This window comes from Centropristis striata, chromosome 21 (genome assembly GCF_030273125.1).
Source record: "Centropristis striata isolate RG_2023a ecotype Rhode Island chromosome 21, C.striata_1.0, whole genome shotgun sequence".
Classification (NCBI taxonomy): domain Eukaryota; kingdom Metazoa; phylum Chordata; class Actinopteri; order Perciformes; family Serranidae; genus Centropristis; species Centropristis striata.
This window is the reverse complement of record NC_081537.1, coordinates 14,189,130-14,216,494: the sequence shown is the minus strand read 5'-3', so window position 1 is coordinate 14,216,494 and position 27,365 is coordinate 14,189,130. Positions and strand designations below refer to the sequence as shown.

Below are 27,365 nucleotides of genomic sequence, written 5' to 3'. Positions count from 1 at the left end.
ATAATAACTGCAGATTGTAGGCCAAATTCACATCTGACCTCACCTACCCTCTGTCTGCCCAGCCAATCACAGAGGAGAAAACCTGAGGTGACCCCACAACCTCATAAAAGCAGCACCAACTGGAAGATTTATAATGATGACTTGAGAGTGAGAGTGTGTCTGTGTCTGCACATAAGGTGAGAGTATCATTTATTAATGTTGGCTGCGTTTGTAGTGTGTGAGCACTGGGTTTATTGGCATTTCGAAAAACACAGACTGAATGAAAGTGTGTAGTGTGTGTGTGTGTTTTCTTCACAAAAATATGATATCAATCCTTCACATTTATTGTTGTTTTACAGCTTCTGCGGATAGACACTTATACAGCTGGAGACTGAAGGAAAACACTTCTTTTTTTTTAACTTTGTTTTGGATAAAGAAAAACAATATTAGACACTATTTCTTTATGACAATTTTCAGCATCAGGCATTTAATGTATTCCTGTTTTGTAAACAGCTCTCTATATGCTTTTCCACTGCCGGGGGCATTGTTGGCCATTTTTGCGAAATTAAAACACGCGAGCATGCAAAGGAACTGAAGAGAAATGGAGTGCACTGGCCAGCCCACCAACCCCTGATAATGGATCATGAGAGAGTGAGGATCATGTGTGATTGTGTATGGTTATGGCAGAACCATATAAAGTGTTCTATGCTTTAATTTATCAGAGAAATGTTAATAAGAACAGATTCTGTTGTTTGCATGTAAAAAACCTTCTTCTCCATATTTTAATTCCACCTACATTAATGCCATTCATTACTTTGCTGGATGAAAAACAAATCCTCTGTCTTAGTCGGAGGAGCAACTGGGCACCATCCAAAATTTCAATTGGGTTATTTTTTTTTTGCTGGGTGAAATTAAGATGAATGTCCCTCTCTCCACAAGATTGCCACAACTAAACTCTTGCTACAACTAAATGGCTGCATTCCCACATGTAGACAGCGAGTCTAACCTATGATGAAGCGTGTATTGAAGTATTATTGGTGTTTTATTGGTAATTTACAGCTTTTCTTTTTCTTTGGTCAATATCAATATTTGGTCATAAAAGCTGATTCAACCCTTTTGTATTTCATAGTTTTTATCAACAACAAGATCAACAATGAGTTAAAGATCTATTAATCTCTAAAAGAGAAATCATTGTCCATCAGATAGATGCTTTGAGTCCTCATAATGCAACACAATAGATTAAACACAGAACACAGCTATAACTATGATCTATGGCAAGATCTCTTCCTTCCATGTGTGTATACGATACATATAACCACTTTAATCTGCATCGTGCATGAATAACAAATGTGCATGTAGAGGATGCAAATGTGACCAACCATGTTCTGCAGCCAACAAATTCTCACTTTTAACTTGTCAAATACTGACGCTTGGGTCAGTGGTGTCAGATAGGGATGCACAGGGTCTCACGCATCACTTTTTGGACAGGGGGTGGCGTGTCAGTTACTACTTTTTACCGTTATGTGTCAGGCACAAAAACTACTTGGTTAAGAAAAGGAAAAAAGAACAGGGTTTGTGTTAAATAACTACTTCTGTACTTATAGTTGTAATGAATAGTAACTGTGTCCCACATTGGACACCCTTCAGCGCTTTTATCCCTGATCAGACACATCTGCAATGCCGCACTTTCTGGTGTTTCACGGTCATTTCGAATAAGATCGCCTCCACCAGTGTAGGTAAAATTGATTGATACATATTAAACAATCTACGTGTGGAATTTAATTCATGTACATGAAAATGTACATGTCTAATTACAATACGAAAGTAACTCTGATTAGATAAAGAAGTACCGTATTTTCCGGACTATAAGTCGCTCCGGAGTACAAGTCGCACCAGCCAAATGCATAATAAAGAAGGAAAAAACATATATAAGTCGCACTGGAGTATAAGTCGCATTTTTGGGGGAAATTTATTTGATAAAATCCAACACCAAGAACAGATATGTCATCTTGAAAGGCAATTTAAAATAAAAATAGAATAGAGGCAACAACAGGCTGAATAATTGTACGGTATGCTTACGTTACATGACACAACTGAGAACGTGCCTGGTATGTTAACATAACATATTAAGAGTTATTCAGATAACTATAGCATAAATGCATAATGCATAATGCTAAGAAGTTTACCAAACCATCCGTGTTACTCCAAATAACTAAAATCCAATGAAATCTTCATCCTCGGTGTCACTTTTAAACAACTCCGCTAACTCCGGAGGTAGAAGATGCGGCGCTTCTTCTTCTACATCGCTTACGTCAGACTCATCCTCATACTCGGCCTAGAGTGCCCTCTTGTGGTTTGGTGTGAAAATAACATGTGAAAGCATATACCGTTCACACATAAGTCGCTCCAGAGTACAAGTCGCACCCCCGGCCAAACTATGAAAAAAACTGCGACTTATAGTCCGGAAAATACAGTAAGAACACTTGTTGAGTGTTATTTATTTGGCTTACCCAGAAACATCCAATTTCCCCCGGAAAAGTCAGCAGACGCCATTGTTTTACAGCAAGGAGCTCCAAGTGTCCGACTTGGAATACAGATAGCACACAGCTAATTCACCGGCTTGAGCATCCTTTTACCGACTCTGGTAAACCCGAGCCTAACGTACATGGTTAAAACGATATACAGTTTGAAAAATAAGAAGTGAGACTCTAGTTTAACACCACTTAATTAATTAAAAATTAAAAAATGCTGGAGCCGATCCCAGCTGACACTGGGCGAGAGGCGGGGTACACCCTAGATAGGTCACCGGACTAAAGCAGGGCTGACATGTAGAGACCGAGTGTTCATACTGTCATTCACTCCTATGGGCAATTTAGAGTCATCAATTAACCCAAAGCTGCATGTCTTTGGACTGTGGGAGGAAGCTGGAGGATAGGACAGAACCTAGCTAAACCACAGAAGAAAAAAAGATTTGACCCTGCGACCCTTTTGCTGTAAGTGCTAACCACTACACCACCTACATGCCTACTTTCAGAAGTTTATTCACTAGTTAACTTTAAATTACAACATTGACTTTTAAGCTTAGGCTTAAGGTCCCTTTTTTTGACCATCTGTCACCCCAAACAGACCTTTGAGACTGGCTGACGAGATTGGTGTACAGTGGAGTTACTTCACAGCCTGATGCGTCTCATGCAGATGCTTGAAGGGACCTTGTACATTAGTATCTGACACTGAGGGGCACTGACCAAGTGTATTTGACGAGTTGTGAGTGAGAACAGGCTGCAAAGGAATGTTTAAATTATGATAAAAAAAAAATGTGGCTTTTAGATTTTAAACAAGCAGGTTTTTTATTTTCATATAATCCAGATTTTGTACTATTTATGGCTGCATTGTCAGTGATAGAATCCACCATTCTTGCACTGGATTCAAATGGACACACACAAAGGATTCACAGGGGATTCACAGAGCTGCCATATATACAAAATACTTGCAATCTGCATGTTGATTAATAGCTCTAGAAATGTATAAAGAAGACATCAACTCGTTAGATTCACATATTCATATTCTTCTGTTGTATATCTGTCAGAGTAGCTGCACAAACTGCATTCCCAGCCCCCAGGGAGCCACAAACGTCGAAAAGGCTTCTGGTACTTGTATTACTATGATGTTCTTAATGTTATCACCAGTAACAGCAGGTGTTGCCACATCAACCAGAAATGAAATTCGAAGGATTAGAACTGTGTGTGTGTGTGTATGTGTGTGTACCTGTATTCTTCCTGAGTGAACACGGGAATGACAGAGGGCTGAAGAACTGTGATCTCCACGAGAGTTGCATTCTCCTTTACTGGCTCTCCGTCATCATAGGCCACCACCACCAGCTGTCAATCAAACACACACACATAGGTAAGGGCAGGGCCACAACATTCATTAGATATCCATGTTTGCTTACAACATGACAGTCCAGTGTTGCCTCTGCTCTCTCTTTATGCTAACATTGCAGTGATATCAGTTCACAGCATTTTACAGCCTGCTGACAGCGGAGACAGCAAAATAAATTGATGCAGCTTATGCATGACAGGCTGATAATAAACCAAAATAAATGTCTTCATTTTTGTTGCCCGCGTTCTAAAAGTACATTATTTGCATGGGAATTGGCGAACGGGAGTATGTATCCCACTGGTGTGCTTATTTTATTCCTGCTTAGCTTTTCTTCTTCATTTAATTGGGGGGTAACCACTGTTAACCGGACCCAAAGGATTCCTAATGAGGGCCAAACTTAAATATCAAGACACTGAAAAATTGTCTTTTCTCCATCTTACTTAGCCGGGAAATTGTTACTAATACTGCATTGCCCTTCATTATATTTATATTATTATATATTATATTGATAACTCTTTCACAGCTGGAAACTAAGGAAGTTTGTTCAACTTGTAGTATTTAAGGGCTTTGCCCAAAAGCATGATGACTTTTAAACTGCACTAGAGATTTGAATGGACTGTTTTTTTAGTTACAAACAAGCCAAGCAGCTCAAATATAGTTTTTGAAAAATACTTAAAGCAGTGGTGCTATTATGATGCAAGGAAATTAGATGCATTTGCTTCATACCAATGATAGTCTCTAACTGTGTATCTGTCCTTGTAAAAATGATACTTTGAGCAGTTTATCTCAGTCATAATCCAGAAACTGTACACAGTGTTGGCTTGATTCATTTTGTTTGAGTTATTGGGAGCAAACGAGGTAGAATTAGTCCCTGGAGTGACATCTACAAAGGACGCTGAATCCTTGTTGTGTTAATTAAAGCCCACTGAAAAGATGAAATTAGCATGGCCTAAAGCCCCATTGAGGAGTGCAGCTGGGAAAAGGCAATTTTGAAAGTAATAAGCTACTGCAATATATTTTGTACAGTGGAGAGGGATTTATAAGAGTGCTCTGTTCAAAGACACCTTTATGTACACAAATTCTACAAGCAAGCAAGTGCAAAGCTGAGAGTGATGAGCAAATTCATTTGGAATGACTCAATTCATGGGATGCCGATTCATGGGTCCCGAATCCGCCACCCACAAAATCAAAATATCCAAAATACTAAAGCAAGACAAGGATGCATCAGATAAATCTCAGTAATGATCTGAGTCTCTATTCCACCACAGTTCCAGTGCCAGAGTTTACAGTGTGAATAGATCAATTGGATTGATTAGGAATTACATTAAGTAATGTGGACTGAATTTACATTGTGAGATGCAGTAGACTCACTGCAGCAGTTTGATGGCAGTTAAAATTTTTCTAGTGGGAGATGTGCACGTTTTATAACGTCTATGATGCAAGTGTAAAATTATGTTTGTGTTTCTGGGGCAACATTTTGGAAAGTGGCAGCCATGGTCATCAGAACACCAATATGCAATGGCCCAATATCCAGTCTTTTTCTAAACATACAAAGCTATATATGTACCAAATTTGGTGCTTTTATCACAAAATGAACAATAGGTTAGCTATATGCTGCCCCACTAAACAGGAATCAGGAGGTGGCGGAAGAAGTATTCAGATCCCTTACTTAAGTAAAACTACTCATACCACACTTTAAAATTACTCCACCACAAGTAAAAGTCCTACATTCATATTTTTGTCAGTAAAAATACAAAAGTATCAAAATCAAAATGTACATACAAGTATCAAAAGTAAAAGTTCAATTCCACCTCTGGTATCAAGTAACTGAGCCACTGATTCACTTTTAGAGAATGCTGCATAAAACATGGGTTCATTTCAACAAATCAAAGATCATAACAGCCATGAAATATGCATCCTTGTGTGTAGCAGATTAAAAAAAAAGAAAAAAAAAGAATGTATTTATTCTCCAGGAAACCTGACAGATGCTTGTTAGGGGTTTGCAGTTTGGTGCATTAGCCCAGTAGTTTATGGTTATGGACCGTAGATGATTAAAATAAAATGTAATCTAATTTCGTTCCGCTGCACAAAATGTTTCTGAGGACCACCTTGGCCCGTGGGCCATCCTTTGAGTATCTATAGTGTACATTATGGATAACTGGTGAGCTGTAAGTTAAACTGTGTTTGTGTGTGTGTGTGTGTGTGTGTGTGTGTGTGTGTGTGTTTGTGCATACTTACACTGAACTTGAGGTTTGGCTCCTCATTGAGATTTACTCTGGTTACTACTCTCCCCGTCTGTTCCTCTACATCAAATATACTGGCTGAGTATGGATAAGCCTCCTGGTCCACTTTATAGCGCACCAGACCTGCTGGGGTACCCTGTGAAGAGAACACGAACACTTAGGATGATGGATTGAGATGTATGTGGCATTAGGATGAAATATCCCTTGCATGCTTTCTGGCATACTGCCAATTTTTCAGACTTTTTGCAAAGCAGCATCAAATTAAAAGCATAGTGTGGTAATGACTGTGTAATGAATATTACTGTATTTAATATCTAAAGCAATTAGTATGGGCGTAAATGTCAAGCGTGTGTCTGTGTCCAAGAATATATGAACCCGCTACAACACCCATCACCACCAGGGATATATGAGGACCAAGTTTAGGCACTCTAATGATCAGCCACTGACCTCTCAAGTGTTGCTGATAACGAGTGACCGTCAGTTGGAATTACTAATTTGAATCAAAATGTCAGGAAATACATAAAATTATTTTTTTTTATAAAATAGAGTATTGCCAGCTCAGAGTTTTCTGGAGTGAATTTTATCCAAGCACCAACCTTGGGGGTCTGAAAAGTGAATGGTGAGGTGCCCTAAACTGGTGTTCTTTCTAATGGCCAGCAGGGGGCGACTCCACTTGTAGCATAAAGAAGTCAGACTGTATTGTAATCAATGAGAAATTGACCCTACTTCTCACTTGATTTATTACCTCAGTTAACATTTTCCAAATTAGTTTATGGGTGCTAGATTCAAGTCTTTTTCAGTACAGCATGATGTTCATTGTGTCAATTATGGTCCCATTAAGACTAAAATAGACGATAAAGCAGAGTATGCTTTAGGGCTTGCCAAGTCTCTACAACGGCAATCTTTCAATCAGGATAGAAGTGTATAAATCTGTATCCATGGGACTGTGTGCATTTAAATAGCCATGGAACTTGTTTTTGGATGTTATTGTCTTAGAACTCTGACCGTTTCACAGTGTCTTTTTAATTAATTAAAGTTAGTGTAATTTTATGGTAGCCTATAAATTTGTTGTTGACTCTTAAGGAGTTAGATATTCACTTTTTCCGGTAAATATATTTAGCTTTAAGGCTTTTTTTCTAACTAGCTTTCCAATTAAAGTCCAAGTTAATTAAAATTGTGGCTGCACTATTTGGTTGCAATAGCAGTCGCTTGTAACTTAGAGTTCGCTATACTAATGGCAAATAGCCTCGTTAGGCTGGGAACCTGTGTAAACCAAAACCAGCTCCACTATCTTATCCAAATATGGACACTTTTGACATCCAAGATGGCAACTGCCAAAATGCCAAACTCAAGGCTTTAAAATGGTAGTTCACAAATCGGTTCCTTTAATCATGGTGGCTACGTCCTCTTCTTTTATAACGTCTATGATATTATCTAACATGTAAACAGTGTATCTGATTGTCTGATGGATAAGCTGGACTGGTCACTTGCTACAATTAAATCTACTGTTTGTGTAAATTCCATCGTTGTATTTTAAGTGCATTCTTAAATCATGTTCGGATGCACCGTTCGTTTATTCAGAGCACCACAGTCACAACGACGCAGATCTTCTCATTGTCTGAGCGCAGTAAATGTTTTAACCTAACCTTGGAGTAATTCATATAGAAATAGAATGCTGCACTTATCCAACAACAGCACTCTTTTATATGTACCAGGGTCTCATGTTTACTTGACAGTTGTAACAGAGCCACTTTGCCAGTAAATAGAAAGCTATCCAAGGTAAATGGATAAGGCTTCGAGGGTCAAATTTCCTTTAAAAGCCTTTCACAGAAACACCACTAAAAGATTTAGCATTGCAGTGTCAGTATCATGGTACAAAATCTCTTGAATCTGTCTGAAAAGCAAACTGTATAAACAATATTGTTTTTTTAATATATAATTTACAAGGTAAACAGTCAGTGTTGTTTCTTTTAGCTGTCACTTTTTCTTCTGACATGAGCTTGATTTCACAGAAGCACTGCAGCGTCTCTTCCAACGTAAGCTTTCATTAAATAACAGCTTGTAGTGCATCAGCAAATCTTTACTGTGGCAAATTATTATAAAGATTTGTACTTCAGAGGTAAAATGTGGGTCCGAAGGGTATAAGTGACATTGACATCCAAATATTATATATATATCCAAGGCTGTTAAGGTGCTCTTTAGTACCATGTATGAACACTGGGAGTCTTTATAGCATACAGCCTTGACAGTGTAATGTTACTTTTTGACCCTAGAGAGTCTAGCTTGATGCTTAGACCTCAAGTCTGAATCATTTCAGTTGATGTAGGAAGACAGCAAGCACATTAGTCAAAGGAATATGGGGCTTTAAAGAGGCTTACGGGGTAACATCGTCAGTGTAGAAGATTTCACACGGAGATAGGGAGTGAGAAATAAGATCATGGCTTCTTGAGCAGTAACGCAACACACTTTTTGTGTTTCTGCCCTGCTTTTATAAATATTTATTTGGTGATTTACCATACTGTAAAATTGCAAATTCACAAGTTGATTGTTTCCTGTTTTGGATAAAAATAAAGCAATTTTTCACACAGCCACTGCCTTTCAGATCGGCATCTAAACAAACAGCTGTGTGACTCAGCAAATCCACATAAACTATATTCACACTGCACTTAGACCCCGCTATGAGCCTTTTACAATATTTTAAACCCGGAGTTAACTGCACCAGACTATCAAATGGCTCACAATGGAACTCTAAAGTGAGCTAACCTTCATTTTACACCAAGAAGAATAAACCAGCCTATATTACAAACATGTTTAGAGTTAAAAGCCCAATTGAGATAGCACTAAGCACTATACTGGGGTTAAAAAATGGCTCCTCTGGTGAAAGAAGTGCAAACTCGTTCAAAACACACACAAACGCTGGGGACAAGCATCATTATCTTGCATCATTCCCATACACAATTTGAGGACCAGACTGTGAAAAACAGTTTGATTGAATAGCAGCAGCTGGAAATGCTCACCGCAGGGTCAGAGTCATTGGCCATCACTGTGGTTACGACGGTTCCCTTGACAGCATTAGGGGCAACCATGCCTCGGTACACTGACTGGCTGAATACCGGAGAAAAGTCATTCATGTCCTGGAGAGAGATAAACACACACAGGACGATGTTACTATTGTAAAAATACAGTACACCAAGCTGTTTTAGTTTCAGTGCCTGAAATTGTCATGACATTTTCAACAATAATGAAGTGTAAACATATATTGTAGGAATTTGGTTTTCATTCCGATTCTTAAACTTAACTCTCAATTTCCATTTTCTGTGAAGTCCACAAATCACTCACTAATGTGGATTCACTTTTCATAGATTTAGGAACATCTGGCCTCCACAAGGGAGAAAAGTAACAGCTGTTTACAGAAACAACACTTGATCAAGGTAACATAAACCTTGAGCCCATAACATCCGTTTCTGTATTCATACGCTGTAGCCTGATCAGTATAAAAGCGAAAAGATAATAATATCATATAAGAACCTAGATGAGCTAAGGAATCTATTAATACCAACAATATAATTGTATCTTGTTGGGAAGGGATGTTAAACAACTTTTCTTTCAGAGGATGAAGTTTTAAATCCATGGGTTCTGCTCATTTTATACAGTCTATGGGTTCTGCTATCATATGAAACAAGACAATGTATAGAATCTATAGATATCTACAATGTTGTAATATCTTGCCAGGAAGGGGGTTAAAGTAGCTTTCCAAACTTAGGCTAAATTTTAGCGAGTCAAAAACTGACATGACCTTTTTCAAAGGGGTCCTTTGACCTCTGACCTCAAGATATCTGAATGACAATAGGATCTTTAGGTACAAAGAAGTCTCCCCTTAGAAGACATGCCCAGTTAATCCGGAGGCTGCATCTCAAATTAATCCTCAGGTTCCCAGCTTTCAGATGGTGTACACCACTTCGATGTGGCATCTAAAAATCATCTTCTTCTCCAGCGTATAGCACTCCTGTAGCGATTACACTTGGCTATTAAAGTTATGTACTTACTTGATTTCTTTGGTCTAAGACATATACCACCAGGTTGAATGCACTTATTGTAAGTTGCTTTGGACAAAAGTGTCAGCTAAATGACATGTAATGTAATGTAATGTTATCTACTGTTGACCTGCTATCTCCCCCTAAAAATCCACTGCCCCCACCCTTACCCCTATAAAACAGGGGGTGAATGACCAAGGGGTTATTTGGAGCAGTGGTGCTTGCTTTTCACTAAGTCAATTTTTGGTTTCTTTTAGAGCTACTTGTAGCTCTTATGTTAATTTCCCACCTTTGGTTATATTTATTTCCTTGATTTGAACAGCACCCACAGGGCCTTTTGCCCTCCACTCTGCCTCCCATATTTTTGTTTGTATCAATTATCTTTGCTCTTTGTTCATGCATAACGTTATATTACACACACAAACATTTGGTTTTATGTTGCTGCGCTTTCCCTTAACGAGCTAACAGACAGAAATTGGCATCTATATTGCTTGATGCTATAACTTTTGCCATCCCAATGAGAGATGAATGCACTGTAGCTTTTTGCATAAATGTAGAAACTGTGCTAATATATGCAAAAACACTGGTGTGACCCCTGAATGTCTGTATAAACACACACCCACACACTCACCATGATTCTGACAGTGATAGAGGCAAGTCCAGGAGGCATGGTCCCCTCTGTGTCCCTGGCCTCCACTGTGAATGTGTATATTGGTTCTGAGTCAGTCAGAGCCTCATAGTCCAGAACTTTAAGGACCGACAGCTCTCCTGTCACAGGGTCGATGTGGAAAAGCTGAGCGATGTCCCGGTCTGAGCCTTCAGTTCTGATTTGATATGTGAGGTTGGAGCCGAGGTCAGCGTCTATGGCCTACAGAGAAAGAGAGAGTCAGGGAATGGGAAAGAAAGTAATATCATCACGTTGTGAATTTATGACAAGTTACATTTTTTATATTTGCCAGAAGGACAGGCATCTACATGTGCTTAAGCTTCTAACAGACTCAAGTATTTTCATTAGGTCTGTGTTGGACTGGTGTGTCTGAAACGCCAGTGGTTGCAACTTTTATAGTCTCACTGGTGGCCTGTGTCTTATTTTTCCTTCTGTAAGTATTTGACTGTGTAGCTAGGAGGAGAAGTTGCTTTTTTCTTCTTTTCTTCTTTTTTTTTTTTTACAGTCCTCTAAAACATAATGTTTCTTAAAGAGTTGTCAAATTAAAATTAAGAATTTTTAAGATAAGTGCTGGCAGGAATGTAAAAAGGAACTCATTTGGTCATTAAAATACAGATGTAGATAAATAATTAGTATGACTATCATCATGAGTGCACTGAGTTACTGACTTTATGACTTGAAGAGATAAGGATCCCTTAAAGGGATAGTTTGGACTTTTTGAAGAGGGTTTGTATAAGCCACTTATCCATAGTCACTTTATTACCTACAGTCATTTATCCCCTGTTATAGATAAAAAAATAATAATAATGATTCGCTGCTGCCATCTGACAGCCCTTTCCGTTAATTATGCTCTCTTCAGAGCCACCAGACTCTTTTGACAAAAACATTCATTTTACCGTGCAGAACAGGGATGTTGTTTTTCTACTGTTGCCTGGCTTGGTTGGCGACTTTGGTGTTTAAAGGGTTAGTTTTAATTGACCAAAGTCAAACAATAACACTAACTTACTAACCAATGGAGGCAGCTGTAGATCAGCATTTCCTGTGTTCTGTGAGGTAAAATGACTGCCTTTGTGAAAGGAGTCTAGTGGCTTTGAAAATAATGATAAAATAAAGCCTCTGAAGATGATCCAGAATGCGGCCGCACATCTGGTCTTCAACCAGCCCAACAGAGCACATGTCACTCCACTACTCATCTCTCTGCACTGGCTCCTGGTCGCAGCCTGCATCAAATTCAAAGCCTTGTCTCTTGCCTACAAAACAGCAACAGGCACAGCCCCTGCATATCTGAACTGCTTTGTTCAGGTCCACAAACCCTCTCGCCCACTACCCTCTTCGAGTGAAAAGACACCTTCAGCTATGTCTGCTTTCTTGGGAGCTCTGCGTCTCAAACCAGACTCTTCTCCTCTGTAGAGCCCCGGTGGTGGAACAAACTTCCAAACTCCATCCAATCTGCTGAGTCCTTATCAATCTTTAAGAAGAGACTAAAGAACTCTTTACTGAACATCTTCACACTTGATCTACACTGATGCCAACAATAAGTGACCAATCTGACCAATCGTGCGACCTAAAAGCACTTACATCCTAATGGACTTAAACTTAACCACAGCACTTGCTCTTGCTATTTTTCTTGACTTCATCTTCTCATTTGTACGTCACTTTGGATAAAGGTGTCTTCTAAATGACATTGTAGAATTGTAGAATTGTGAATAAAATATAAATATAGCATAAACTTAAATGCTGCACAGCAGTACATTGGTTAGCTTGTGTGTTGGTACTCCAACCTCTTTCTTTAAACTGGGTGTGTGTTGTCCCATCTATTTTAGGTAACACACTGACTATGGATAAGTGTTTTATACAAGCCCACTTCCTTACAATCCAAACTATCACTTTAAAGTGTTTTCTTTAAAGATTGGGACCATATTTTTAGAGAGTGGGACTTTTTAGTAGAAAAATAACCTTGTTAGTGCTAGCTGGTGGATGAATTATGTAATGTAGATGGTTTTGTTTAAACACATTTTTGGCATTTCTGTAGTGCATTTTTTTGTTTCTTATAGCCGATAGATATATCAAGCTAAAACCAGCTGATAGCCTGGGTGATTTATTGGTTGCAAATCGGGCTAATTTACACACTGGAGCCTCACAATTTATAGGATATTACATCAGGCATTTTTCCAGAAAGCTACAGTATAACACTTTGCAATCAACGACTGAAATGATTCGAAAATCTCTTGCAAATGGCCCAACCCCTCACTCACCTTCAGCTGTAATATGACTGTATTTTTGGGGCTGTTCTCTGGTAAGCTGACATTGTAAGTTTGCTGTGTGAAAATCGGGCTGTTGTCGTCTACGTCCAGAACGGTGATGGACAGCGTGAGTCTGGATCTCCGAGGGTCAACTGCACCATCCCAGGCTTCAACTATCAGAAAGTAGTGACCTTTGACCTGAGAGATGGAAGAGAATCACTGTCAAGCATCAACACATATTCATACTGTCATCTTTCCCACTATTTACCACTTTTTCACTGCCATGTGAAATGTAAACATAATTATCACTTCTGCTGACCTCTCTATCCAGTGGCATCGTAGTCGTGATCACTCCGGTCGCATTAATGGAAAAAAGCTTCTGGTGATTGACGAGGCGATAATGAACCTGACCGCTTGCCCCCAGATCTGGATCTGAAGCCTAAAATACAGACAAGAAACAACACAAGAACACAATCAATAAGACAGGAGGACTTAAGGTTGAAAAATCCTGTTTTTTTTTAAATGCCTGCATTTCATCACACAGCCTTTGAAGCAAGTGATTCTTTTAATTAAAAGTGAACTCCCCCTCAAAATGTGTCTGTGAATGTATACGAGCTGCAAAAAACACTTAACCTCTTTCAATCTTGTTAACATTTGCGAAGCTTTTCTTCTGGATTAAAGACAAATATATTTGCAAGTGGGTGAGTGAATGTGTGCGTCTGTGTGAGAGGGAGAGATACTGGCAAATTATTTATTCAATGCAATTTCCCGTCTTACAGTTTCTCTCTGGGAGCTTTTGTTAAATTGGTATACATCCACAATTCCTTTGCCTTAGTTCTGATCTTTTAACCTTGTACTTCTAACACAACTCCATTTGAACACTGATGTGGAAGTTGCATGCAACAATAACAATTCAGATAGGTATTTTCTCTCTTCAAACTTCTTGGGTATAACTTGGACAAGGTGACAAAGACAAACCCACTACTCTTTCCGTTTCTCACATTTTCCCAGGTGTCAGCTTTTCCTTTTTTCTCTCGTTATTGCCACTTGTCCAAAGCAATTAAACTTATTCTCCACAAGTAGCAATTGTTCGGCTTTTCCAGAGTTAATGAGACAGTGGTTTCATTTTTCACTTGGAGTAGACTAGCACTTCTTTCCTTTGTTGCACTTCTTTCATCTGACTACCTTTCTGTTCATGGACTACAGTCAAGCTCTGACTCTGTCTCCACATCATCTCTTTCAACTTATAAAATAAGGTGTTGAGAAGGTGACAAATTGCTAGCCGGTGTTCCTTTCACCTCGCCTGAGTGTTCATCCTGTCCAATCAGCATTTTGACTGCATTAAAATAGATGACACCAGAGCAGAGGAGCGCAGAACAGAGGAAATATTAACATGGTTTGTGTGTGTGTGTGTGTGCGTGTGTGTGTGTGTGTGTGTGTGTGTGTGTGTGTGTGTGTGTGTGTGTGCGTGTGTGTGTCTGAGGTTTGCTTACGTTGCTTTCTGACTCTAAAACTTGGCAAAAGAAAAATACAAGTGTTAAAAATAATTGCCTCACCACTGTTCTTGTTGCTAACAGTGTATTTAATGTCATCTGTCAGAGTTTGAGCAGGCAGGAGGAGTCACTAGGAGGATTATCTGGAAGTTGATTTAATGTTAAAAACACGGGCTGGGTTATGATTAAGGACAATTGTTTCATTTAGTTAATTTTGTCAGTAAAACTCATAATGATCAAAAGTTAGGCTTAATTTTCAAACAAAGCCATTTTTCAAAGGAGTTGGTTTTATTGGTTTTATGGGTTCCCACTAGTCTCCCTTTTACAGACATGCCCACTTTATGCTGATTCCATGCAGTTTGTAGCAAAACCATGCAGTTTTTCTCATGCAGAGCAAATGTGTTGTTCCCGTCTATTGCATTTAAATATGACATATATATCTCCATGCTAAGGTCCCTAAACAATCTTGGAATTGCATTAATCGGGTATGACTGAAAAGCAGACATGCTTGTGGATTCAATGAGTATTTCATTAAAGTGATTTTTTAATGTTTGGCTTTTGTAGTTATATTGATAATAAGGAGGTTTCTTAACAGTTCACAGGACAGAAATGCTCACCATCCAATACAATTCTTTTAGAAATCTTGAAAAAGGAAAAAAGTTTTTGGTACCGAATCACAGCATGGATTTTTCTAAGGTCTTACTCAAGGTCTTAATAATTTTTTTGACACATTGTATCTGTATAACAAATGGTATCAATCCCAAAATTACTGCTCTTCAGGTTCCAAGCATTCACTTTTCACTTTACTTACACTAATTTAAGTGCATAAGTGCATTGATTAGATTATGGCAAAATGCAGTGCACTATGAGAACCCAGAAGCTCGACTCATTATGGTCAAATGGCTGAGTGAGGAACACTGGACACTTCTCACCCTTAAACATCGCCATTTCGGATGTTTGTCAAGTGACCAAACAAGCTGGCAGGTATTTGGCGGTACTGACCGTCCAGTTGCAATTTACCATTTGCCATTGTGCGATAGTAGTTTCCAGGAAGTGCACAACAGATGTGTTTGATACTAGTCAAAACTACTGAAAGTCACACAATGTGCAAGTAAGTACAACCTGTACACAGTGTACTACATAAAAATGCGCTAACAGTGTAAAAACAAGTTCACTGACCTGCTGTTGGCATTAGATGAAAAGTTAAGAAATCACCAAACTTTTTAAGGACCCACCCTTTGGGGATTGTGATGTTTGTTAAATTTCATGGCGATCCATTCAATATTTGTCAAGATATTTCACTCTGGTCCAAAGTATATAAATTGTAACTTTAAAAGAACTGTCAAAACTGTCAGTTTGATATGTTTATCTAACTTCCATTACTCGATTCATATTCCATTTTATTTTCTGTACTGTGTCACTTCTTGCTGTTGCAATGACCCATTTTTTTCCCCATTTCTCCAATTTCGGATCATTAAAGTTTCATCTTATCTCACAGAGTGACTATTAGGATTAATAGAAATTAGGTTCTGTCTTGCCATTGCTTTGCCGACTGCAAGAGAGAAGAATAAAGTCCTCTTAGTGTGATTTGCATTCAGTGATTCATTGATATCAGGGTGTAAAGCTGCATTATCAATTTAATGGAGCATCCAGCTTTTGGATGATTATCTTTGGTTGTTTGGAGACGGAGGAAAAAAAGACTGAAACATGGACAGAGTGAGAGAGAGAGAGAGAGAGAGAGAGAGAGAGAGAGAGAGAGAGAGAGAGAGAGAGAGAGAGAGAGAAGAGTCAGGGAGAAAGTGAAAATGAAAGGACAGCCCCTGAGAGAAAAAAGAGATACATTTCGTGGTAAATGAAACAACCATTTCACATTCAACTGTGTACATTTTATAGATGAAAAGCAGCAGAAATTGATTGAGTGTGTTTGTTCTCATCTTTGCATTTTTGCAGTAATTTTTATGCAAAGAAATGCTGCATTCAATGATGTGTTCATTATTCTTAAAGCAAAACTTAGACATTTTGTGAAATACACCTAATACATATCTACAGACATAGATGTAGATATAATGCCACATTCATGTTTCCCTTATTTCATGAAGGATATAATATCATATGGGATGGATAGCAGAGATGGTAAAAACTCTAATGTTAATGATTTGCATCACCAAGGCGGTTGAATGACTACAGAGTTGGTCATGTGAGGATTAAAACACTGTTTGTATTTGTTTGTTTCAGGTACTTCTGTATTAGCAAGTGCCAACGCAGATAGATCCACAGTCGTAAATCAAAAGTCGAGTGTTGACAGGAACTGTGTTCACTATATAGGTACTATAATTACAATATGACATAAATGCTTTGCCTGGGTCCAGACCTTTGAATCCACCCACTTCAATAAGTTGACTGATTTCTCTGGCATAATGACATGAAACACGGTTTCTCAGGTGAAAAGGTCCAATAAGTGCCGAGGTGAGACTAACAATAAGCTAACAGTGCCGTTGACAGGGCTAATGCTGTTGTCGAGCTACTGTTAAGCATAGTTGACAAGCATGTTGAAGTGGAACATCATACAATCATTTATGACATATCATATTGTTTTTATAAGGATAGATGGTCAGATCAACATATCTTTCACCTCAGAGAAGCAAAGTAAGTTGGTTTTTGTTGTTGTTGTTGTTTACTTTATACACACAGTTTATCCATAGACTGTATAAATAGAGTTTAAAGTTTATCACGGGATCTTGCGGTCTCCCGTATGGTCAGGATTATCGCGTGATCTCGTTATCTCGCGTGTATATACGGCCGGCTCGCTAAACTGACGTGCTGCTGCTGTAACGCGCCTGGTGTGAATTGACAGACGCAGCAAAAACGCTGTGGAGACGTGCTGCTGCTGTAACGCGTCCGGTGGAAATCCCCAGTTAGCAAAGTATTCCAGACGTCCCTCTCCCCAGCCACAACGTGCTGCTCCTCCTGGGCGACCCCGATGCGTTAATAGTCCCTTCAGTGTGTCCTGGGTCGACCCCAGGGCCTCTTACCAGTTGGACGTGCCGGGAACACCTCTAACGGGAGGCCCCCAGGAGGCATCCTCAGCAGGTGCCTGAACCACCTCAACTGGATCCTTTTAACGCAAAGGTTTGAATCCCTCCTGATGATAATACTCTCAACTCCACTCTTAAAATACCCCAGCAAAGCCACTTCTGTGTCATGGCATCAACACAACATGGGTCAACATAAAATGGTAGATTCAGGCGGTTTGTTTTGAGTGATTTTCTTTTAGGGAAAATCAAACCCTTTCCTCCATGGAAATAGAGTGGAAGCAATGTTAGACTGAAGATGGAAACGGAGTGTGACAATTTGACAACTCTTGTCTGATATCAGGCAATGAATATGGCATCAGGCTTTCTAATTAAAATGTTTCATCAGCAATTAGTCATCCTAGCAACAAAACTCCAGGAGGTTGTTAGTCAGGCGCAAGAAATAGTCTGGCTCATAATCCCCCCTTTAAATGGTCAATCACCGTTTATACTTCGATTTTTTTTTTTGTACAAATTAAACAAACAAGATGCAACGTGTTGATTCGTGTGCTTTCAGGGTGCTGCCAGGCAGATTTTGCTACCTTTGGACAGAGCAAGGCTTGTTGTTTCAATCCTTTATGGAAAGCTAAACTAAGCGGTAGCTGGCTGAAGCCTTATATTAAAAGACAGATGAATAAGGTGAATAAGCCTATCTTCCAAAATGTCAAACTTTTATAGAGACATTTTCAAGCCATCATCGACAGTGAATAAATAATGACAGTATTCAGACCCTGTGACTGAAATTTCACATGTTCTTTCATGTGTATTTTTCAAAATGCAAAAATAACTTAATAGCACAGCCAAATGCGAACACTGTCAAACTCTCATCATTTTCTGAAAGTTTTAATTTGAAGGCTTTACCACTGTGATGTCAGCCAACTGAACTGACTGAGAAAAATGGAAAAAGATAAAATGGACAGCAACTCTCTCCTGCATATGAAAATTATAAAAAGGGCACATGTTTGAAATTTGACAGGGAAACCTTTTTGTCCGTTAAACTTTCCTTTAAACTGCCAGCAGTAAAGTTATCATAGCGTTGCATTTTAGCCACTAGATTAAATCCCTTAGATAGTATGCTGGTTAATCGTCTTGATGTCAAACATTTTGATGTCTGCAGGTCCTGGAGAAGGGCCTGTGCATGTGTGTGACTTTTTATCCTTACTCCTTTCACTTTTCTCTTTCTTTTGTACCTTTTCCCTCCCTCAATGTCTCTCTCACAGTTCTCTCAGCATTATTACATTGTGAGACAGTTAAAAGCCACAGACACAATAGAATTAATGCCTCAGCTGCCTCACGTCTACTGCTTTTCAACACATGCTGACAAAAAAAGCAGCCTAAAGCCTGAAATCTACACTCTGTCTCTACAATCATAAGCTCTGCCTTTCATTTTTGGGCAGTCATACCTCTTTTCTTCCAATTTCCCTTTTTATAGCTTCTTTTCATCACTTTCTCACCTCCACCTGTAATTTCATTCCTAGATCCGGCGATAGAAGTAACTGCAACTGAAACTAAATTACTGAGAGTCTTTAAAATATGTGTCAGAGCACATTTCTTTTGCTGCACCAGTACACAATAAAGTCTGGTATTATAACACTGTGGAGTCTTTTCTTGCAGGTTACACATATGGATCAGCCATCAGCCATCACACGAGTAGTTTTACTCCTACGTTGTGTGTTAGTGTGTGTGTGTGTGTGTGTGTGCATGTGTTTGCTTCTGTATTTGAGTTATTTTTTGTTTTGCAACTATTTTTGCCATCAGGAACATTTTGTGCTCAACCTGAACTTAATTTTTTCATTCACAGCATTTTGGTGTGGCACCACATAATGCACTTTTTTGCAAGCGGAACACATCTACACACACCCAAATTACACAAGAACCATACATTATTACCATCTTTGTATACTACAAATGTGTTTGTACTTGATTTGCTATGTTGTGTTGGTATGGTTGAGACCAGCGGTTTACCCAACCCCGGGGTGAGGGAAAAAAACGATCAAGGAAGACTAAAAAAACAACATTTTAGGGCAATTGTGGGACAGAAATTAAAAACATACCATTGTGATTAGACCATAACATAAATCTGCAATGATGTTCTCAATATAAATTTGCGAGACTGGACACAATTGTAGTGCAAGACAACAGGAAGCACAATGCACCAAAAAAGAGAAGGGGACCGTTTGGGACAATGGTGTAAAAAGTTGAGGTATGACCCTGGAGCTTGCATGATAAACAAACATTTCTACTACATAAAACTGCATTTATTTTCAGACTCTCCAATAATGTAAGCTTTTTTTTTCTTGTAAATGAATGATTCACTTTACTTTCTGAAAGTCTCTAAACAGTGAAAAATCTAAAAAAGCAAGGAAAGAAACTGTTGAATGGTTGCAAGAAGACTAATCTTCATTTTAATCTGTCACAGGGAACAAGATTTGGAATAAAATAGCCACTGCTGTAATTTTTGATGTGTTATTATAAAGACAAGCCGTAATCATCACACATCATGCATTCCATATCCCTTTTGTCATCAGTTTCTAATTCCCGCCCTATCATTAATGGTGGCTTTCCAAGGTTAACTTGATCAAAAAAGATTTTTTGTTTGCTTGTTTTGAGTGAAATGTTGTAGAAAATAAAAATATGATTTGCAAAACTATTAGTCTGGAGAAGGGTCGATATTGACATCTTTCTGAAGTTTTTTTTCCCTTAAAAATCTTTAATTCACAACCATTTACAAAGACCAGCAAACAACATTTATAACTAGTCTTAAGCCATTTTTGTGCAGCACATTGATGCACATTTAGAGCACATGTTGAGAGTAAACAACCATGTAGGGACTGGCAATCACGCCAAATAGACCAACAGTCCGCAATCTTTTATTCCAGCTAAAAACTGCTGCAGGAGCTTTCACTGATTCACTGTTTTCTTTCTTTGTGCTTGAAGGTGTAAAAATCATGAAAATCCTTTGGTGTGGTGGGGACTGGCTTTCACATGGCGGCCATGAAGGGACAAACCAAATTGTAAACTGATGAAGAGGTACTTTGGGAGGCAGCTAGCTTGACATAAATAGTTTGATTTTGAAGGCAAGCACCATGTGCATGAGGTTACATTGTAGCTGCTAAGATGCAGCCTCGTCCACTAACGTTTACAACATTACAGAAAATACTGGAACAGCACTAGCAGACCTCCACCAAGGCCATGTGCTCCACAGTCCCATTTCCCAAGTTGGGAAGTTAATACTTTGGTGTGTTCATTAGCTTTTAGTCGTAATGTGGAAACAACATGGATGCTACAAACAAGATGCATGTTGATAGCTGTGTCCACTGTTAGTGTGACAATGAAAAGCAAAGAAAATTAAATGTGTAAATGTCTTTCTGAGTTGTACTTCTGACTAGGTATGGACATGAGTACTCAAGTACTCATTTTGGACATTAGAAGTTATTCAACAAGGAGAACACTTGCATTGAGTTTTTGTAACTTTCGATATCTTCTTTTGATGTGCTACTATGACAAGTGGCTCATGCCAGCCACTGAGTTCATGCATGCAGTAATGTTATAATGTAACAACAACATTCAACATGCTCATTTAGTTATTCTAACTGGGAATTTCCAACGGGCGCGTTACAGCAGCGGCACGGCAGCTTAGTGAGCCGCTCGTATACACGCGGGATCACGAGATCACGCGATAAACTCTAAACTCTATTTATACAGTCTATGGATAAACTGTGTGTATAAAGTAAACAACAACAACAACAACAACAACAACCAACAGCTTACTTTGCTTCTCTGACATGAAAGATCTGTTGATCTGATCATCTATCCTTATAAAAACAATATGTTATGTCATAAATGATTGTATGATGTTCCACTTCAACATTCAGTCTCTTGTCGTCCGTGTCGCCGATCCTCTGAGACCCTTTGATTGATTGATTGCTGTTGTGGTGCCCCGGTCATAACATAATGTTGATGTGAAGTAGTTTTAGGCTGCATGAACTGCGTATTGTATTTTATTTTGAAAGGGGGCAGAAGTGTTTTATGTTGATTCTGAGTCGGACTTCCTGTCTGGTGCGATCTGCTCTGTTGAGATTTACGCGGTTTGGCAGCGTCTCGCGGAGAAATAGAAGACCTAATGCTCGCGGAGAGCTGCGGCTGAGACGCTGCTGTAACGTTACGAATCGCGCCCGGTGGAAATGCTCTCATTGATTAGAGCAGTAGTTCTCAACCTTTTTGAGTCGTGACCCCCAATTTAACATGCACGTTGTCCGTGACCCCCGCTCACTGAACAGAATCTCACACGCACAGTTCAGATCACCCAAAAAAGAAACAAAATGACATAAAAAAGGAAACAAAATGACCAAAAAAGACGCAAAATGACCAGAAAAGACACAAAATGACAACAAAATGATAAAAAAATTAAATTAAATTAAAAAAGAACAAAAAAGACACAAATTGACCACAAAATGATTAAAAAACACACACAAAATGACCCAAAAAAAGACATTAAATGACCAAAAAGACTAAAACACATTAACACATTAACACATGAACACTTGAACACAGTGGAGACAGAGCTGACTTCCAAAATGATTTGGCGACCCCCAGAAATCATCTCGCGACCCCAATTGGGGTCCCGACCGCAAGGTTGAGAATAGCTGGATTAGAGTGTTACCTATTTGCAACGGCGACCGCGCCGCTGATGTGACGCTGCTGTAACGCGCCCGGTGGAAATCAGGCTTTAGTGTGATTTGACCATTTTGTTTGACCACAGATAGTGGTACAGTAGCTGTATGGGGAGTCAACTCATCTAATTGTAAGTTAGAAAGTTAGCAAAGCAACACTGGCTGATGTTACTAGGGATATTTCATTAGACTGAGATGACATAATATAATCTGACTGAAAATGTTATACTGTTGTATTTTGTTGAGTGTGCTCTTGGCAAAACGTCACATACCTTCTCATAAACACTGTACTGTGTATATGTGAAGGACTTTTATTTTGAAATGTAAGAAGCACAGCTGTAATGAACAACTGTTGAAAATTTGGGAGACAAAACAGAGTTTGAAGTCTTGGTTGAGACTACAGAGATAATATTATTATTTCATTACATTAGTAATAAGTATAACTCATCCATGAACATTGTTTCTGCCTGAGTCATCCCAAATAGATTTTGGAACCAATTTATATACCTGATTATTTTTTCCACATAATAATTTAATGGAATTACTTAAATGTGGAAATGACTCTAAATGCCCATACCTAGTTCTTAATGTGTGGGAGTGTACTTTCCTATTGAGGAACTAATTTTCCAATTATTCTGACACCACATGAATGCAGCTCAAATCTCAAAATGTTACCAAAAGTGAAAAATGTGTATCTGCCCCGGATGTGCTTCAAAATTGAATGGCTTCTTTCTTGGCCCATGCTACTCTCTTCCACCAAGTTTCATGAAACCAGGGAAGTAGTTTTTCTGTAATCCTGCTGACTAAAATAAACAAACCGAGCGGAGAACATGACCTCCTCAGCGAATGTAATTACAATTTAATCACTTCAGAAGTTTTTGCTTCTATATTGTCTGCCACTATATCATGCAAATGAAGTGTTGACCTTTCTTTATTATTTTTGACCTACTATAATCCTTTCTTTGATGGCCACAAGACCTGCCTCCGAATTCTCCCAAACTCTCCTTTTTCTAATGCATTTTTCACCTCTTTAAAAAAGAAACCATGTCTTAAACTCATGAAAGTCAGATTTAGAATGCGGCCGTACTCCCTCAGCTCTGTCATCTCTCCTCTTCTCTCTCTCTCTCACCTCTATTCCCTCTCCCCAGTGTCTTTCCCCCCATTTCTCTCTGCCACCCAAGCATGTCTCACTTCCTCCCCTCTTTCCATTTCTCTCTGCTTTACCAGCATCAGCAAACCAAGGTCAGGTCCATTCATTCTTCCAGAAATCTGTTTAATACCTACAGGTAGGGACCCTGGTTTGGAATGAGGCCCAGAGTCGTGCCTTGCACAGCCCGCTGAGGGATCAGGCCGTCTGTTTTGGTTTGGAAAATATCCAAGGGTCCTTGAAAGGGAGGAAGTTCAGGATTGGAATAGTTTCAAGTGGCCTCTCTAAAGATTAGGGTGGGTTTTTGGATGTTGAATTTGGAGCATGTCCAACAGGTCTTTGGGAGAGTTAAAATTTGGAATCCTTGGAATGAAGTGTCCTCTTTAAGGATAAGGTTGGGTTTACAAGTTTGGAACAGCGCCCAATTGTCTAAACAGGAAAAGGTATCGGGCTTTTAACTTTGGAACCTGTTAAAAGTAAGACTTGTTCACAATCCTGGACATAGGTGTACAGGGGCCATACATTTATCTCTGGAGTAGTCCTAGTGTTCAACCAAAGAAGCATGATTAACATTTAGAACCTGGCAAAGTGTCAGGCTGATCAAAGACCCCCTGACACCAGTGTATAAAGGCTATGAATTAAGCTTGGAGCAAATCCAAGCAAGCGTGCAACTGAGGGAGCATCTTTAAAGATCAGAGCCAATCAAAGTGTCAGATTTACCCATGACCCCTGTCTGGGGAATACATGAGTCAGTTGTTAGGTCTGGAACGAGTCCAGCAGTCTCTGTGTTAAGTGGAGGCCAGAGTACTGACGCAGGTGAAAATGCATCCCACAGTGCTGAGAGGAGATCAAGTCACTTATACCCTACATATTGCTAGAGTCTGCTTATTTCTTTCGATTTTTTCTTCATAGTAAAGTCATTGCCCTTGATTTACTGCTATTTCCACACAAACAATAGGAATAAATAGTGGAAAATTGAGATTGTGGTCATCACAGGAACCCTTGTCAAAATCTGCCCAAGAACGTCTCCAAACCTCAAGAGCACCACCACTAAACTGTTGTAGCCAATGCTACCTTGGAATACTGTGATACTGCCAATACAAGTAGATCAACTTTTCAGTTGCACGGTTTAAGTGACAGCACATACCTTTCATACTAAAAAGGCGGCTTACAGTTCAGTCAATGAAAAAACCAATGGATCTAATGATCTGGTTAATTGCTGACATTTTGTTTCTTGCACCACAGTTTACTTTTAGAAACATTTTTTCTCCTAAACAGTAGATAATGGTATGAATTAAAAAGTATCGTCCCAAAAATAAATACATTTTTATAAATAATAAATAAATAAATATCCTTGTTGATTAAGGCGAGTCACCTCAGGCATAAACACTGTTTTTGCATGCACTGGTCGCTTCTCTAACATGTCTTCTTTCAGACTAGTGGGAATACAACATCTAAAAAACACAATTGAGTGTTTATACTACTACACTTTGTATGTTTGAGTGTGTGAATTAATGTAAGTAATCAACTGGGTAAGTTTTGTGGTGATATCTATTTTTATTTGTAGTTTCAACTTTATATACTGCAGCTCTGTGTAAAAATATTTCATTTATGGCGCAAAATGTCGGTTTTCAAGGGAAGTTATATTTTAAAAAGGGAGAAAATATTCAACCCAAATAGACACCAAGCTCACAAACTATTCTCTCAAATCCTTGTATCCTTTCAACCAACAAATATGCGCACACAGTCCTCCGAGTACAATAACATAAACTCCTAATTACAAAGCTACCAAGGTTTACAAAGCTATGTTAGTGATCTCTGGTCCCCATTGTAAAAGATTATAAGAGCAGAATTTAATTAAAGCATTTGTGAATCATTGTCTGCTGCATGTGTGTCTCTATGTGTGGTAAGAGCCTGTAAAGGGGAAGAAATAAAGATGTAGTAATGATGTGATGATCTGTGCTGCAATAACAAACAGGAGAAAAAAACAGAGAAAGTATAATCTCTTATTTTGCTCTTTTTTCATGCTCTCTCAATGTGTTGGGCCTTTTAATTGTTGATGTGCAATTATTGATACAAAAGGATAAATTGTAATCTAAACTGGCTTTTTTGTTCATGACCCATCATTACAACAGAGGATTAGTGCAGGAAAAAGCACACAAACAATCACAAAACCACTAATGAGTGCATAATGAACACATTAGCATATCTCAGACAAACGTCAGAAAGTATTTTAAAGATTTAAGTGAGAGGGTAGGAGAGAGGGGAGTGTGTGTGCGTGTTGTAGAGTGTGTGTGTGTGTGTGTGTGTAAGCCTTCCTACCTTGACCTGTCCAACGTAGGCGTGATCCTGCTCCTCGATGACAGTGAGGTTCACTGGCAGTGAAGAATCGAACAGCGGGTCGTTGTCATTAACATCTGTCACCACGATGTTCACCGTCGCTGTGGAGGTCTACACACACACACACACACACACACACACACACACACACACACACACACACACACACACATACTTGTGTTACTATTCTGATCAGTTCAGACCACATCTGAAGCTGAATTTCATATTCCATTAAATGTTTGACCAGCATCGGAAAGTTTATCATGTGATGGATTATCAGAGTACACAGTAAGAATCCATTATTTATTTCACCAACTTAGTCTATTTGTCCCTCTTACTAACAGCTCCCTTATGTAACAAACTAAAGAGCCCATTTTGCTTTTTATCGAGCTGCACTCTGGTCCTGGCTGTCCAGTCTCTTTGTTCTTCTAACAACTGTTCACTCTAAGAATAGATTTCAACAGCAGTCCACTTTGCTCCTTCTCTTGCCCTGTTAAAAGGGATTTTTGTGTTAATATTTGCATAATCAAGAAGGACGTGAGAATGACTTAAAGCGAGAAACTCTTCTTTCTGACTGGTGGAAAGAAAACATCCAAAATACACATTTACTGTGTTTATTTAACTTAACTTTGTCTGTTTGTGTCTGTAGATTTCTGCTTAATTCAACAAAAGCTACCACTGTAAATGGCTTTGTATCATAAGATAATGCTGATGCCATTTGTAGATTTAAACAAAACATTTCAGAAAATATGAAATACAAGGTTTTTTTTTACTCTATTCAGCTGTAGTGACTTGTAGTGACAAAATGAATGGAATTTTTCAATACATATCTTTCAAGGCTGTTTTCTCAATATTTTCCTCAAACTCTGTGTGGCAAATCTCCACTTCAGCAGCACATCAAACTTTCCAGTTTCATTTCTACCTATACTGTGAAGGTTTTTTACAGAATCTCCAAACTTCCCTCAGTAAAAACCTTTGACGCTAATATGACAATAGGGTGCTTTATCCCATGTCCAGATTTCTGTTTATAATATAATGTGTAATTTGCATATTGCGAACATTAAAAATTAAAAAATATAAACATACATTTTCGGAAAACTTGTCACACAAAAAACGATTGTGAGTACTACACTTGGGAAAGTTTAATGGTGATATCTATCCGTTAAAGTATTGCCTTCAGCAGTGTGAAAAAAACACTTCTAATCGATATAGTGGGTTAGGCTGTGTAAGAATAATTTGTTTTTTTCATTTCAAATTGATGCAAAAGTTTCGTTTTCACTACTAATTTGAAGGGAAGGGTCTGTAGAACAATTATGATTCAAGCACTCAGATTAAAAAATATTCTCTAGGTGGCATTGGTGGTTCCCAACCTGAGCAAAATATGGTAACTGTTATAACTTTTCATTGGATTATCTGGTCTGAACATATGAGTTATGCATGGATTCAAGATCAGGAGTAACAATTGGTATTAAAGGATATTGCGCATAGAAGCAATATTTTATACAGTATCGGTGCTATCCAAAAAAAATAGGATCATCGGCCTGGTGAGCTTCATAATACATTTGTGAATAATCTTGACAACTACACTCAGACGCA

At 38.7% G+C, this 27,365-nt stretch overlaps 1 protein-coding gene across 1 annotated transcript in view; it reads right to left on the bottom strand.

Moving 5' to 3' along the window:
* Nucleotides 1–27,365, bottom strand: part of LOC131959323 (protocadherin-15-like) — a 229,577-nt gene that overhangs the window by 76,293 nt on the left and 125,919 nt on the right. The window contains exons 21-27 of the mRNA XM_059324483.1: nt 25,752–25,880; nt 13,365–13,484; nt 13,058–13,243; nt 10,767–11,003; nt 9,119–9,235; nt 6,097–6,237; nt 3,745–3,857 (exon numbers count right to left, since the gene is read on the bottom strand). Coding sequence (XP_059180466.1) covers nt 3,745–3,857; nt 6,097–6,237; nt 9,119–9,235; nt 10,767–11,003; nt 13,058–13,243; nt 13,365–13,484; nt 25,752–25,880 — 1,043 coding nt within the window. The remainder of the gene's footprint in view (nt 1–3,744; nt 3,858–6,096; nt 6,238–9,118; nt 9,236–10,766; nt 11,004–13,057; nt 13,244–13,364; nt 13,485–25,751; nt 25,881–27,365) is intronic.